The 14,196-nt window shown below is 43.5% G+C and overlaps 1 protein-coding gene across 3 annotated transcripts in view; it reads left to right on the top strand.

The window, feature by feature from the left end:
* The window catches only part of LOC147431914 (uncharacterized), a 66,375-nt gene that overhangs the window by 29,297 nt on the left and 22,882 nt on the right, over positions 1–14,196 (top strand). Inside the window, exon 4 of one of the 3 annotated variants that reach the window (XM_086494362.1) lies at positions 3,195–3,279. The exons of the other annotated variants lie outside the window; for them this stretch is intronic. Within the exon in view, the coding sequence (XP_086350488.1) occupies positions 3,195–3,279 (85 nt within the window). The remainder of the gene's footprint in view (positions 1–3,194; positions 3,280–14,196) is intronic. 3 annotated transcript variants of the gene reach the window in all.

The following is a 14,196-nucleotide window of genomic DNA, read 5'->3' as shown; positions in this document are numbered from 1 at the left end:
ACTCAAGTCCGGGACGATTACGCAGAAGTATTTGGTAAAGTTCAAGAATTATTCTACTGTAGACGCTCAGTGTATGACCGAACAGGAATTAGCATCTTATCCCGAGATTCTGGAAGGATATTTACAAGTATTACAATTGAGGACAACTAGTTGTTTTGAAGCCAGAGGGATGTTGCTAAATGGACTATTTTCTTATTTTTTTGAGTATTTTCATTTGTATTAAAATTAGGATATTTAAAATGTGTGCACTTGAACAATAAGGTTAGGAATTGTAGATCTACGGGAATTAGTAAAAGCCATCAGGAACGGACAACTCTAATGTGTCATATAATGGGTGACATTAAGGATCGCGAAGGGTTGTACCGTTAGTTCGGTAGGAGAGACCGGGAAACGGATATTCTTGATGCGTCACGTGATGGGTGACGGTAGCATCGAAAAGGGAATATTCCGTTGGTCTGGCAGGAAACCAAAACTGGAAAAAAGAGTACGCATAAAGACGCAAGCACAAGAATAAAGATGGGTTTTGAGAAGCTTTTTTTGAAAAGTGGATTTTTTTAAAGCGTTTTCCGGGAAGAGTAGATGCTCTTTCGCGAGGAATGTGTGTTTGCATTGCATTTGTGCTTGAGAGTTGCATGCGGGGACGCTTGGAATGTGATTGCATAGCATAAATTTTCAGCTCATTGAGTTTTATGGAGTTTTGTCCAGGTTAACATTTTTTTAATAAAAGTGACCGGCCGCCCACCACTTTAATAAAAGCAAGAACTAATAAAATAACCAGCACTGGCTGCATCGTACTCTCTCTCTCTCTCTCTCTCTCTCTCTCTCAGAGCGTTGCCAAACCAGCCCGCAACCTTCTCTCTCTAGCGCTACTGCTCCCCTATTCTAGCCGGCTTCACACCGGCTCTTCCTGCTGGGTGCGGGAGCCTACAAAAGCAACCCGCTTCCCCTCTCAATTTCGTAGAAGTGCCAATGCTAGCAGCAAGAGTGTACTCTGCGGAGAACTTGCAAGCAATCGAGCGAAGCTAGTACACAGGAGCTCGTACTCGAAGTGATAGGTAGCAATCGTGAATTCGCCATACGAGTTGTTGTTTCATGTTTTTGCTTTTGCTGGTACTCCATCACGGAGAAGAAGCAATAAGGCCTCGATCTATGCTCAGAGGATTTTGGGAACGGAATCGAGAAGGGTCTGTAGAGCTTTTTTGCTCTGGGAACAGACAGAAACCGAATTGAGAGCTTGTTTCTCGTGAATTCCCCGCAAGGGAAGGAACTGACCTTTGAGTCAGAAGATCTAGAACGGAGGGGTCACTCCGGTTCTTTTGCTTGTATAAAGATTCTCCCTAATAAAGATTCTCTTTTGGGGGGGGGGGGGACGCATGCAATAGAAGTTGATAATTTTAACGCTGTAGGTGATGCATCATGAGTGGGTAACATATATGCATTATGCTCAAAAACAACCAAGGGGACAAAAAAGTAGGCATTTGGGGTTGTTTGGGAGACATATTAGGGGCAGTTTGAGGGCAGGTTTCGGGTTGTTTAGGACTTGATTTGGAACTAAGATGAATGGAGGTAATTCAAGCCTTACTTTAGTCGACCGTTCCGGACCCGGCCCCGGCGCCGTTCCCGTTCCGGTTCCCCCCTCCTCCCTGTTCCCGTCCCGTTCCGGACCCTCCTGTTCCGGTTCCTTGTTCCTGTTCTGGGTAACTATGACACACACACACACACACACACAAAGTATATGGAACACAATATATGTCAACACCCCGTGGTATTATGCACACACAACCACACACTAACACATGCTTACATAATACCATTGAAAAAAAGATGCAAGTTGTTGTAAACAGGCTTCTACTAATCTTCTAAACATGGCACATGCGACAACCTCACTAGCAGAAGAATGATAGACGGACGGATGACTCCAAAGCAGGACATAATGATGGATGTTAAAGCCAAAAAAATCCTCCTTTTTTCTTCCTTCTTATTTTTTGGCATGGAAAAACCCTTTTGTAATTCAGTGTGTAATTTGTTTGGAATTCTCAAGAAGCATGTACAAAACCTTGAATAAATCAAGTTTTGACTAGCATCAAATATGAAAATCCTACAAAACAAGAGGTTCTTTTAGCACTTGAGCGATGGATACACTAGCACAAGAAAAATATACATGCGTGGTTAGTACACAGACAATTTTCTTCAGGTAGTGGCAATACACAATTCTTTTTACGATAGTCGGCATGTGTACATAAAAAAGTTTTTTTACTTCGCCTATATCAAGTTCTAAACTTGATAGTATTTCAAACCTTTCTACAAAGATAATAAAATTTTAATTTTAAAGGGAAGGTAGGATAAAGCCAAGTTGGCAATATGCAAACTCTCTAAATAAAGTTGGGTGACACCGAATGCCAGCGCTGGCAAGATTAGGCTGCATATGGCCTTAAAGGCACCGCAACCAATACTGCATATAGCCTTAAACAACACCACAAGCTAGCAATGCGTATAAAAGCATGCAGCGCAAACGGGTTTAATCACAGACTCCCCTTCACAACATATTGCATGCATAGCGAAAGCTGTGGCGATTTTTGCAATGCTAACACACACACACACACACACACACACACACACACACACAAAGCAAGTCTACAGTGCATACACACACACACACACGATACATAAGCCATACACTAGCGTAACCTTCATCGCCATCTCCTCACAAGTGATAGCGCAAGCGCAAGCAGTAAGCCCTGCGTGGTGGGATATGACTGCTCATGGAATACGCTCCAAGGCAAAGAAGAATCGCTGGAAGCCAGATACACAAATCGGATTGCTTAATTGCGCAACACAGCAAGGTAAAACAAGGTTTTTTGAGATATTTTACAAGCTAAATACACATAGGTACATACACTCAGCATACCATATTACTTATGAATAAAGTGGCTGAGACAGAGCATGCATTGTGTGCTAGGCATAATAACCTGTGTATATTGTTGTTTCTCCATAATAAACGTATTAGTGTAAAGCAATATATACACATGCGTGCTCACTTCCTGTTTTTGTAGAACAACCATAAGAGGAAACTCACCAACAAAGTAACATATATTCAAGTATATATAAGCATATGCATATTGTACATAGAGTTTTTTTTAAAGAAAGCATAGTATTAAACAAAAAATTGTGTCTGGGAACCCGTTTTGGAACAGTTTCGATATAGTAAACGAAGGGGAAGCCGTCTTTGTGATAATCGTATCTGCAAGAATGCAAATGGCAACGACAAATGCGGTTCAGGTACCGAAATCCGTACTGTTTTGAGTACATACATATGTTTCTCTTATGCCAAACTAAATGTAATAAGTTTCTAAAAGTAGCAATGTCAGATCCTTTGAATAAGAAGTAGCAGAAGTAAGTAATTAAGATATGGCATGTCGGCTAAAAAAACCTCATGTGAGGATAAACAGATACAAAGTGTACTTAGTGTTTTTTGGAAAAAATAGTAATAATACATTGAAAAAATAGTAATAATACAAAGGAAATTCTGTCGAAATTTTTGCAAGTTAGGATATAAATACATAACAACACAAGATAGTAACACTTTAGTTTTTTTAAGCACTTGGGTATATACACCATGGTAGACTAAAAGGTTGAAACATAAAAAGAGGGCGTATGACAACCTCTTATGAGGACATTTGTCATAATGTACGACGGTCTTTTTTGAAAAAAGAAAGGTTTTACAAACAAAATGTTGCTGAAATTTTCACAAATTCAATATATTTAGAAAAAATAGATTGGAAAGATGACTGTACATACCATAGAGATAGGGGTGCTTTTAAGACAACATCAAGTATAGCATGTAAGAATATTAACCTCATGTATGTAACCATTGTTGACAAATAGGAGTACAAGCAGACAACTAAGCATCACTCGAGATATATTTAAGCTACAACAGATTCGGGACAAGCTCATGGCTGCACATAAAGAGAAAAAGAGAACCAAGCCAATAGCAATTAGAGACCCTATCTCCAAGCTGTGTAAACCCATAAAAACTTTCACAGACCGTAATCGATCCTACTTACATAGACGAGCAAAAGAAAACATAAGTTATGATTAGGAGTATGGTTGGGGTCCAATGTGTGACAGCAATAACAAGCAGTGGGGATTGCTTGATATACATGTCACCCATTTAGTGCAAATTAATTCTAATTAATTGTACTTGTGGTTGGTTGGCAGGTAAAGATCCCTGCTCTCATCTAGTAGGAGTTTCAGCTTTAACTCCTACTTTGTCATGTATCAAAGTATCTTGTAATGTAATTTTTATCAAGAAATTGTTCTATATTTTGTTCAATACACAATGTGCTTTTGCAAGCAGTATTTAAGTTTATCAGTATATGGTTCTGTATCAGTATATGGTTCTGAAAGATGGGATTTATAAATTCGAACACACACACACACACAGACACACTTTTTTTGTAAATCGGGTTTGATTAATTTACAAGTGGGAAATCTCAAACTGAGGAAAACCCATTGAAAAGAAGAGATACAAAAAGCCGACCTCTATGAGGCTCCGAGGGCTAGAAATGGGCAAAGTACATCTCGTATGCAATGTCCCCAACATCATAAGCAAAATGCAGCGCTTAGCCAAGCGACAATTTAAAATAGGGAACTAGAGCAACCTCAGTGCCTTGAAACATCAAGAAGTTGCGATGGTGCCAAATGGCCCACAGAACCCAAAATCTGACCCAAGCAAGAAAGACTGCAAACTTAGACTGCGGAGACTGAAGCATCCCAAAAAGCCAAAACCGTCTGTGAAAAGTGCCGAAAGGGAAAGGACATCAAAGAGAAGCCGACACCTGTCGAATGAAGGATCTGGAGCAACGAGAATGCCACAATAAGTGTGGCAGTCTCCTCCGTTGTACCACATCTGAAACAACAAGAAGGCGCAATATGCCGTGCATGCAATGTGCTACCAACAGGTAAAGCTCCCACCAAGCAGCGCCACAAGAAAATACGTTCCTTCAAAGGGAGATCTCACACACACACACGTTTGTTTGAGTAGTAAAGATGTGTTGGTTACTAGTGGGAAACCTTAGAAAGAGGAAACCCCACAAAGAATATTACAACAAAATCCAAGGGAAAAAGGCTCATAAAACAATCAAAGTAGAGCATGTATATTTGGAGGGGATATCTCATCCAAGTCAAAGTTAAGTTGCAACGATTATTGGAGAAAACTTTTGAAAAAGCCAAAACATCTCATGAAACAGGAGGAGATTACGAGATCTCTAGTGTCCAAATTTTCCAAAATCTGACCCAAGTGCAGAAAGACATTTATTGTGGTAAAGGTGGAGATGACTTTCCCAAACGGCTAATGGTTTTGAAAAAGAACTAGAGCAACCTAGAAATAGTCTCAACTCTCCCAAAGCATTGAACTTAGCAAGAAGGCTATCAATTGGCAAAACACCAAGTAAACTTTGTCACATAAAAAGGTGCTCTTTCAAAGGGAGGTTGGAACTTGTTATGCCATATGGCCATAACCACTTTACACTACCATTTATTTGGATTATGCATACTTCACAACCACGACCTTTCAAGGGATAAGTGCTAATAGGACAGGGACCAAAGGATCAACCATAGGCAAAAGAAACCGAGTAGATTCTTATACTTGAGCAGGTTCTACCACGCAAGGAAAGGAAAGTGAAGAGTAAGCTGGTCCAGAAATACACGGTCAAGCTTTACCTTTAGGCTTTTGGTTTAGTTGCGACTATTCCAAAAGTGACGCGCTCATAACGATTTGGCAAGATTGAGGGGCTTGTAACCCAAGACTTCTATTTTTAAGCCAACCAATTCCCACTAATCGTATGCAATGCTCATGTTGAGTCTTTGCAAGACTTTTGGTGAGAACATTTGCAGGATTATCTTGGGTTTTGATCGTAGTCAGTGTGACAAGACCATCATCCCAAGACCTGTCGTATGACATGGTACCGAACATCTATGTGTTTAGTACGTGCATGGAACATGGCATTCTTAGCCACACATACTACACTTTGGTTGTCACAACCAAGCCTTGAGAATGATTGTTGAATGTGATTTGTCATGTGATGGCCTGTGATGTCAAGTGATGTCGTGTGATGTGATTGTCGATTGGTACATGTGCTAGATGTGGTGTTCCTAGTGCGTCGGTACTAACAGTCAGTGTCTGCTAAGACAGTTTATGGCCTCTGTCTGTTTTGCAAGCATAATCGAGGACGATTACAATGCTTTCAAGAGGGGGGTATGTCACAAATTGGTGACGTGGCTGGCTCTTGGACACAGTTTGAGTGGGCAGCAGATACACACACACACCCCCCGATTGGCAGCACCGAGAAACGCGGGCAGAGTGCTGACGTGGCAGACTCGGCTTTTGCGTCGTACTGATCGACCGTGTCCTTAAAGCTTCTATGATGAATCGCGAAAATAGCCAAGACTAACGGCTTTCGGGACAAGCATTTGCCACCAAGTTCTTCTGTCCCTGCACATGGACAATCTGGAAGTGAAACCGTGACAAGATGTTCGCCCATCGCATCTGCTTTTCTGATAGCTACTTCTGTGACAAGAAGTAACGTAACTCTGGTGATCTGTGAAGACCGTAAAATCGGCTCCGAGTAGGTAATGTCGCCACTGAGTAAGAGCATGGATAACCTCCAAAAGCTCTTTCTCATATATCTGTGCTGTCAATTCCGGCCTTGAGAACAATCGGCTCTCGTAGGCAATGACATGGCCTTCTTGCATTAAGACCGCACCCAGACTACGACCACAAGCATCACAATATACTTCGAATGACTTCGGCAAATCCGGCAAAGTCAAAACTGGTCCTGTAGTCAATTTCTCTTTCAATGTTTGAAAGGCAGTCACCTGTGTGGGTCCCCACGAGAAAGGGACTCCTTTCTGTGTGAAGATATGCAAAGGAGAAGCAACCTCTGCAAACTTTCTAGTGAACTGCCTATAGTAAGAACATAAGCCCAAGAAGCTTCTAACTTCATGGACATTCTTCAAATCGCGCCAATCACGAATAGTCTCAATCTTGGCCGGGTCCATGTGCACTCGTGTTGCTGAGATGTGTCCCTAAAAGTGGATCTCTGGTAGGAAAAATTCACTCTTCTTTGCATTGATCACCAACTTGTGATCCCGCAACGCTTGAAAGACTTGTAGCAGATGTTCTCTATGTCCTGCCTCATCCTTGGAGAAGACAATAAAGTCATCAAAGAAAGTGCCAACAAAAGATTTGTACTCTCTGGAAATCCTGTCCATCATTCGGTTAAAGGTCGTTGGAGCATTGGTAAGGCCAAGAGGCATCACCAAAAACTCGAATAAACCAAAGGTCGTCCGAAAAGCTGTCTTGTAGACATCTCTCGGCGCGATTCGGATCTGATGATATCTGCTCTTCAAATCGATCTTGCTGAAACAAGAGGATCCCTGTAATCGGTCAAGAATATCATCGATCTTAGGAATCAGAAATCTGTTCTTGATGGTGATTTTGTTGAGAGCTCTATAGTCAATGCACATTCTCCATGATATGTCTCTCTTGAAAGCCAACAACACCTAAGAGCAGTAAGGGGAAGTACTGGGCTGGATAAGACCCTTTTCCAATAGCTCTTTCACTTGGTTCTTAATTTCTTCGTTCTGGGCTAGGCTCACTCAGTAAGGTGGCCAGTTCGGTGGTGTGCTTTCGGCGGTGGCAACTCGCCTGGCAGGCCCTCAGAAAAGCAATGCGGCATGAGTGTGGAGAAAATCTTGGCGTTCTTTATCAAAGTCAGACATATTTGTCCTATGTTCATCTTACAAACAGACTGGATTTCATTAATTTCGAAAAGGCTGAAGCCGATACAATAGGGACAGACTCGCCTTTAAGTTTCACATCAAGTACAATGGTTCTGCCCTTTTCAATAGTCAATGTCGCTTTCTTCGCTTGATAATCGACCACGGGGTTGTTCTTATGGTACTAAGGGACTCCCAGGAGAACTTCACAACCTTCCAAGGGCATTATGTAGAAGTCCTCATGCCCCAAATACCCCTGACAATGCAACCGAAGTTTGCCAATGACAGGCGTAATGGCCACGTCCCTGCTGGGTGCCACTAGAATTGCCTATGGTTGTGCTACCATCCGATCGGGTGTAATCTCGAGCCGTGCCGCCAATTCAGGTGAAATGAAGTTGGCCTTGGCTCCTCCATCAAAGAAAATCAGGGTTTCTTGATCTTTCACTTTGCCCCAAGCTGGGCAAAGTTCTGTACTTTCATCAATCGTGCTTGGGTTAGTACCCATGCAATTCTGAACCAGTCCTGCTTTCATCTTGCCTTTTCGTCCTCATTCCTCAACTGCTTTCGAACTCTCTAGCCTTTCTTTATCTTGTTCTTTCTGTGCCTTCTTAGGGCACTTCGCGGACACGTGTCCAGGTTCCCCGCATCCAAAACACTTTCCCTCTTTGATGTAGTTGGCTCTCTCTCGAAGAGTGAGCCGGGGTCGTGCATCCTTATCTTTCTCTTTTTGGGGGCTCTTCTTCTTTCTACTTTCATTTTTAGAAGTCTTTTCGGTTCTCTACGTCATGACCTCATTTGTGGGGTAAGTTAGACTGCCTGAATGTATGGCAAAACCCCGTTTCGCATGACTCATCAGTTCTTGAATAGAATCTGACTTTTGTTCTAAGCAGTGATCTCGGATCTCTGTGGGAAGTCCGTAGCTAAACTGCTCAATGTGTTCTTTAAACGAGATCTTCTTAAATGAAGAAGCGGGTAGAAAAGAGCTCCAAAATCTCTCCAATATGCGTCCAAAGTATCTTTCTTGGTCATCCGAAGATGATTCCAAGCAATCGTATGTCTCGTTCGTACTCCTGAGTTAGCCAAGAAAAAATAAAAAGCCTTTTAAATTTCAGCCATTTAACTGGCGCTTTCTTGTTCAATAGAAGAGTGGACCACCATGTTCGAGCATTTCCCTTGAAGTAAGAGGTAGCCCTACAAATCTTGGAGTGCTCTGAGTAATGCCCTCCAGAGAAAGCTATATCAAACTGTTATATGAAGGCCAAAGCCCTCGAAGCATCTCGGAATCTAGAAAAAGTGTCAAACTTAATTGACTGTCCACCTTCTTTAAATTCTCGAACATTCTTGCTTTTATCCTCGAAAGAGTCATACTGGTTGGCTTTGTAGAAGTGCTTCTTCTTTGCATAAAAACTGTGATCGTCGGAGTCCGAACTATCTGAAGACGAGTCCTCTGTAGAATTGTCAGAAACTGTGCGAAACATAGGCTTCTTTGCCTTTTTCTTGCCCTTTCCGAAGCTTTGCTTTTTGCTTCGCTTTTTCCCTTTCCTGTCTTCTTTGTTTGAGTCAGAAGAGCTAGAAGAACTGTTAGAAGAAGGAGAAGAAGAAGAGGAAGAACTGGATTCTCCTTCAAATCGCACATGCTTCTTCTGCTTTCTTGTCGAGGCAAAAGTAGATTGACGACCCAAATAACACGGGAATTCAGTTCCTTTCTTCTGCTTTTTGTCGTGCTTTTTGGCTTTGTTGTTCGCGTCAAAAAGCTGAGTAATCCGTGTATCAACCACCTCTTTCAATTATTGCTCTATAAACATCCTCGAAGTATGAGGTTTCTTGAGTGCCGGTTTGAGGGGTGGCTCTGTAGCTTTCTGCCACTGGGTGTGCACCTCGTCGAAAGATGTCCGAGTCAAAAATTTTACAAATTTCGGATCCTTCGCAAGGTTGATCATCATCTTTGTCGCGTCGTCAACCAATTGTCGACGTTCCATCTCTTCAATCTCCGCCTGAGTAGGCCGAGGTGGGCTGTACTCTTTGTGAGAATCTTCTTCGTGATCTCTTGCCGTATCCCTAGATGCAGAGAAAGTGGACTGTTCTTTGTTGGAACCCGTAAGTGTGGCGAGAAAAGGATTGGATTTCCCGGTAGAAGAGAAATTGGCCGCGCTCTGATACCATTGTAACAAACTTGGACACTCCAAGTCGAGATTCTACCGCGACACAACAGAGATTCACTTCAAAACAGTTCACAATTCACACTTGATTCGACACGATCCGGCGGAGTTCCGTGCCTAGAGATGTTTGGCCCCAAAGGCCGATGCTCCTTTTGGTATTTCTTTTCATATTAATCTGTGTTCAAAGTACAAGAGAGTAGGCAGGCGCTCACTCTCAGACTCTGCGTCTAGATGCTCTGAGTTGTGAGGGCCTTGCCCACTTATTTATAAGTTGAAAGGGATGCCCAAAAGCAGAGCCCCAAAAGCTTCTCAACTCAAAAGCTCTTAAAAATAAAGCATCTATTCCAAAAGCTACTCAATTAGCTTGCGTAGAATTTCGGTTGCGCAAAAAGCAACTTTCCGTACAACGGCCCGCAAATCATAGGATTTTTGTACGCACATCAGCTTGTCAACGAAAATTGCGCCGCAAAAGCCGGGTTTGCCACGTCAGCACTTTGCCCGCGTTTCTCGGTGCTGCCTGCCGGTGTGTGTGTGTATTTCTGCTACCCACTCAAAGTGTGTCCAAGGGCCAGCCACGTACCAGTTTTTGACAGTGATCTACTCTGTTGTTACGCAGAGAGAGGCCCATGCGACGTCGTTAAAATTTTTGTTATTAGATGAATATGCGAGAGATGTTTTCATGACTTGGCATCACTTGAAACTGACTGACAAAGAGACATTGGATGACTACTGATAGAGGTTTTGGGATACTTGTTGGCAAGTGTCTTTGGAAGATTATTTTGAAAGACCACATTGAGCGATTTTGTTGTAATTTGCTAAAGAGATTCAAGACTATGCTTTAAACTAGAAGTTTGACTCTATTCAGAGACTTGTGAGACATGACTAAGCAACGATTTGGAATGCATGCTTGCTCATTGACTTATGCGACGGGCAGGACACAGTATCCACCTCAAAAAGGCAAGAGTCTACCAGTGAAGAGAATGAATCAAGGGAAATAGATGACAGCTCATCACCGGATTCTGGAGAATTGGAGGGTTGCAACGAACTAAGGGAACCAAATGCAAGTTCATCAAAGGATTCCAAAGAAAGAGGAATCAGATGATAGTGCGTCTTAGGGTTCCGATGATTGACTCTGACGTGCCAATGGACAGGGGAAGTGAAAGACGCTATCCGCAGGTCCTAGGGCACAAGGAAAGCAAGGAAAAAGGGAATTAGCTGGTAGATTAGAACTGTTGCTAATTGGACTATTTTCTTATTTTTAATGATTAATCTCTTTTTTAGGATATTTTATTGTGTGCACTAAGAACTGTTAAAAGATTGTAGCTACAGGAATTGCCATCAAGAACGGACAACTCTGATGTGTCATTTGATGGGTGACGACGGTAAACATCGCGAAGGAGATTCCGCAAGTTCGGTGGAAAGGGCCGGGTTACGAGTGCCTCGGATGCGTCACATGATGGGTGACGGGTGCATCAGTAAGGGGGCATCCCGTAGGCTAAGGAGGAAATCCGAACTGAGTAAGAAAATACGCGTAAGAACGCAAGCACAAGAATAAAGATGGTTTCAATGAAGCTTTTTACGAAAAGCAGGAACAGTCGCGGGAGGACAGATGTTTTCTCACGAGGAGTCTGTGTCTGCATTGCATCTGTGTCGTGTCCTACACCCGGGTTTGTGTAGCATTGTTTTCATTAACTAAGTGAGTTTTTAAAGTTTGAACAGGTTCACACTTTATTTTATAAAGTGGATGGTCACTTTTAAGTGACCAGCCCTTTTATTAATAAAATAAAGCAAGGCTCTTATTAAAAAAAAGCCAGCGCTAAAAGCTACGCAGGGGGCTGAAATCTGCGATCTCTCTCTCTCTCTCTCTCTCTCTCTCTCCTCTCTCTAGAAAGCGCCAGAATCAGCGATTCTTCTCTCTCCTCTCTCTAGGGTGCCAGGGCTCTGCTTTTTCGGCTGCTATTCCCGTCGGGTGCCAGGGCCTATAAAAGGGCAGCAAGTGTTCAGTTTTTGGAGACATCGGGAGCAGTAGAAAGTGCTAGCGCTGGGTTTTGGAGCAGAGGTTGGCGACGGAAACGGCAAGTGTTCGTGTGACGACTGAGTACGGAGGTCGCTTTTCCGAGCAAGGAGCGACAGGTATAAGGTGTTGACACGCATTGAGAATTATTGCTTTGTGTGGTTTGTTTTGCAGGAATCTCCCGTCTTACGGGAAAGCCCTACACGGGAAAGTACGGCTTTACGCCTAAGTCCCTTACGGGAAAGTACGGCTTTACGCTTACGTCCCTTACGGCAAAGTAAGGCTTCGCGCCTAAGTCCCTTACGAGAAGGAACGGCCTTGCGTCCAAGCCCTTTACGGGAAAGCACGACCTTCGGGTCTAAGACTACAGAACGGAGGGGTTTCGTCGAGTTCTCGTGCTTGTATAAGAATTCTCCCTGAATAAAGAATACTCTTAACGGGGGGGGGGGGACCAGCCCATCTTCTGGTCCCCAATACTGTGTCGATCTTCTCCCTTCTCTCCCTTTTGCAAAGTATTTTATTTTTCAGATTTCTAAGTGCTCGTGTACGCTCCCGTTTTGTGACAGTGGTATTAGAGCTCGGACTCCTCTCTTTCTCTGCAAAGAAGGACGATTCCGGGAAGAACGGGAAGAACCATGTCGGGCCAAGGGAGAAGCGTTGAAGAGGAGCTTCAACAAGTGCAAGCTTAGCTTGCGGATTTGCAACAAATCTTACTGATGCCAGACGTCGAAAAGCTCTTGGGCGGAATGAAGAAAACGAATGGAACTGATGCAACCAAGCATCCAGACAACACTGTTGGCGTGAGACCACAGGAGGAAAGAGAAGAAGAACGTGCCGAGGTGCACAAAGGATCTTCGGATCGGAATGAACGACCTACTCCAAGGAAAGGCCAGGAAAAAGCTCTCTCTTTGCTAGACGAGAGCAAGGACATCTCTATCTCATCTCCATCTTACTCTCCTGATTACACTTCTACTTCTCGATCATCTCGTCAGAAGAAGGAAGCCGCTACTACTACTACCCTACATCAACCTAAAGATAAGCCTCGATTCAAGAAGCATGGTCGCAAGTCTCAACATCGCATGAGAGTCTTCAAATCGGGCGACAAGGACATCAAGTTCGAAACCTACAACGGACGGAGAGACATCTCCAAAGCACTGTCCTTCATCAGGCAGTTTGAAGTCGCCTTTACCAATGGGCACTTCACAGAAACATCCAAATTACGCCATGTGGGGATGCACCTCAAGGAAACGGCAAGTAATTGGTTGTTAGCCAAGATTCTGGAAGGTTCTCAGGCCAGAACTTGGGAGAGCTTCAAATCTGAATTTTATGAACAATTTCTTCCACCTGACCTCGAGCAGGACATACGGAAGGAATGGGACTGGCTTGCCCAGAAGGAACATGAAAGAGTAACGACTTATGTGGACAAGTATTGGTCGGTTCTTTTGAAGGTCACTCCCTTCATGAAGATTGCCGACGAGGAAAAGAAACGAAAGTTCGAAGCGGGTCCTAAACCGCAGCTTCAGAAGAGCATGAAGGTGTATCCGCATGATACTCTTCAGAGGATGATGGAGTCAGCAATCATTGTTGAGGATTTGCAGTCAACTGGGACGCCTAGAAAAATGGAGCATAGCACTTACCGTGCAAGACAAAGAGGGGTCTACGATGACCAAGGAGACCAAGGAAGAAAACGTCCTCCATCTAGGGACGATGATCACTCTAAGAAGCCAGAGGGCAACGACAGGCGAACTAAGTATCTTTCTCCCACTCAACTCCAAACTTTCAGAGAGGAAGGAAGATGCTTCTACTGTGGCGAGAAAGGACATATGAAACCGGATTGCCCGTTAAAAGCAGCAACGGCAAGAACAAGCCTCTACGAGGTAAGAGAAAGCAAGGAAGGAACCCGCACCACCAAGCTCGAACTCAATTCCAGATGTTCAAGGAAACTTAGAAACGGAGAAAGGGAAGCGTCAACTTCTGAAGGGCTGGGGGTCTTTGAACAACCAGCGAGTACTGATTCTTTATGATCCAGGATCCACGGTTAACTTCATCTCCCTGGATACTACGGAACGATTGTGCCTCACACCAGCTCAGCTTGGCACACCGGTTACATCCGGATCGGCATTCGAGGGGTTGACAACCAATGCAACTCCCGTGCAAGGACAGCTCAATCTTCGGATTGGCGAGTACAAGGACCGCGAATCATTTTTGATGGCACCCATCGAGGGATGTGATATCATCTTGGGT

This window comes from Adiantum capillus-veneris, chromosome 21 (assembly GCF_014529385.1).
Source record: "Adiantum capillus-veneris isolate H3 chromosome 21, ASM1452938v2, whole genome shotgun sequence".
NCBI lineage: Eukaryota > Viridiplantae > Streptophyta > Polypodiopsida > Polypodiales > Pteridaceae > Adiantum > Adiantum capillus-veneris.
The sequence above is the reverse complement of the archived record's forward strand: the minus strand, read 5'-3'. Positions and strand labels throughout refer to the sequence as shown.